The sequence below is a fragment of the Mesitornis unicolor genome, unplaced genomic scaffold, assembly GCF_000695765.1.
Source record: "Mesitornis unicolor isolate BGI_N332 unplaced genomic scaffold, ASM69576v1 scaffold30803, whole genome shotgun sequence".
NCBI classification, from domain to species: Eukaryota; Metazoa; Chordata; class Aves; order Mesitornithiformes; family Mesitornithidae; genus Mesitornis; species Mesitornis unicolor.
The window spans coordinates 342-1,391 of record NW_010173201.1 but is presented as its reverse complement, the minus strand read 5'-3'; the positions used below and the strand labels follow the sequence as shown (position 1 = coordinate 1,391).

General features: G+C 63.2%; 1 protein-coding gene across 1 annotated transcript; it reads right to left on the bottom strand.

The window, feature by feature from the left end:
- Window positions 1-184: 184 nt before the first annotated feature.
- LOC104537688 (chloride intracellular channel protein 3-like) lies at window positions 185-1,044 on the bottom strand (the record flags this gene model as incomplete). Its single annotated transcript, XM_010180638.1, is given in 4 exon segments — window positions 185-255; window positions 257-274; window positions 386-511; window positions 935-1,044. Coding segments are annotated over 4 exon segments (325 nt in total), but the record flags the coding sequence as incomplete, so codon positions are not given.
- Between the last annotated feature and the right edge of the window lie 6 nt (window positions 1,045-1,050).

Here is a 1,050-nt window from a genome sequence, read left to right as displayed (position 1 = left end):
CACAGCGCTGCCTTGGCTTCCTCCCATCCCGTCCCTGTACCTGTCTGTGCTCTGCCCACCTTGCACTGCCCCTGCCCAGGCTGGAAAAGGCTCTGGGTGAGCTGAGCAGGCTGTGGGGTGGTGGCACCTGAGAGGTCGCATGGGGGGTGTGGGGGGGTGTGTGTGTCCCTCCTCTGCTCCTCACCCTCATCCTGGGCAGGCGCCGGGTTCTTGATGAAGGTGGAGAACTTGTGGAAGATGTCGTTCCCGGCCATGCGGGACCAGGCTGGGGAACCTGCGGGACCGCGGGCACAGCTGAGGAAGGCAGCAGGGGCTCGTGTGTTGCCTGCCCACCCCCTCCTCAGCCCCTCTTTGGCCCCTCAGCCCCTTTCAGGGTGGCACTGACATGGGGGGGCCCAACTTGTCCTCCAGGAAATCCTCGATGGTGACGGTGTCGGTCATGGGCTCGCCGTTGTAGAGCAGAACGGGCAGCTGGGCGCCTGGCGCGAAGTCCTTCAGCACATCCAGTGCCCTGCGGAGGACATGAGGACAAAGTTTGTCGGTGTGAGGGTTATGGAGCATGGCCCAGGCTGCCCAGAGAGGTTGTGGAGTCTCCTTGTGTGGAGACACCCAAAGCCCTGGCCGTGTTCCTGTGTGACTGCTCTGGTGATCCTGCTCTGGCAGGGGCTGCACTGGGGGAGCTCCAGAGGGCCCTGACAGCCTCACCATGCTGTGGTTCTGTGTTTGTATGCACATGTGTGTCCTGGACAAAGGGATGAGGTGGTGTCCTTGACTGCTGTGCCCTGGAAAATGCCCTCAGGCAGCAGGATTGGGGGTACATCATGCTCCATGCGTCCCCCAGCACCCACCCTTCACCCCTTCCCACAACGTGGGACCAAGGTTGTCCCACCCTGACCATGGCCCTGGCCCCTGTTGGCAGGAGGACACCACTCACCTCTTGGTATCCACGGTGGTGAGGGTGAAGGGCACCCCCTTGAGCAGCAGCACCATGAAGAGCCGCTGGCAGAAGGGGCAGTGGCCCACGCTCTCCCCGTCCTCGCTTGCCTGTGG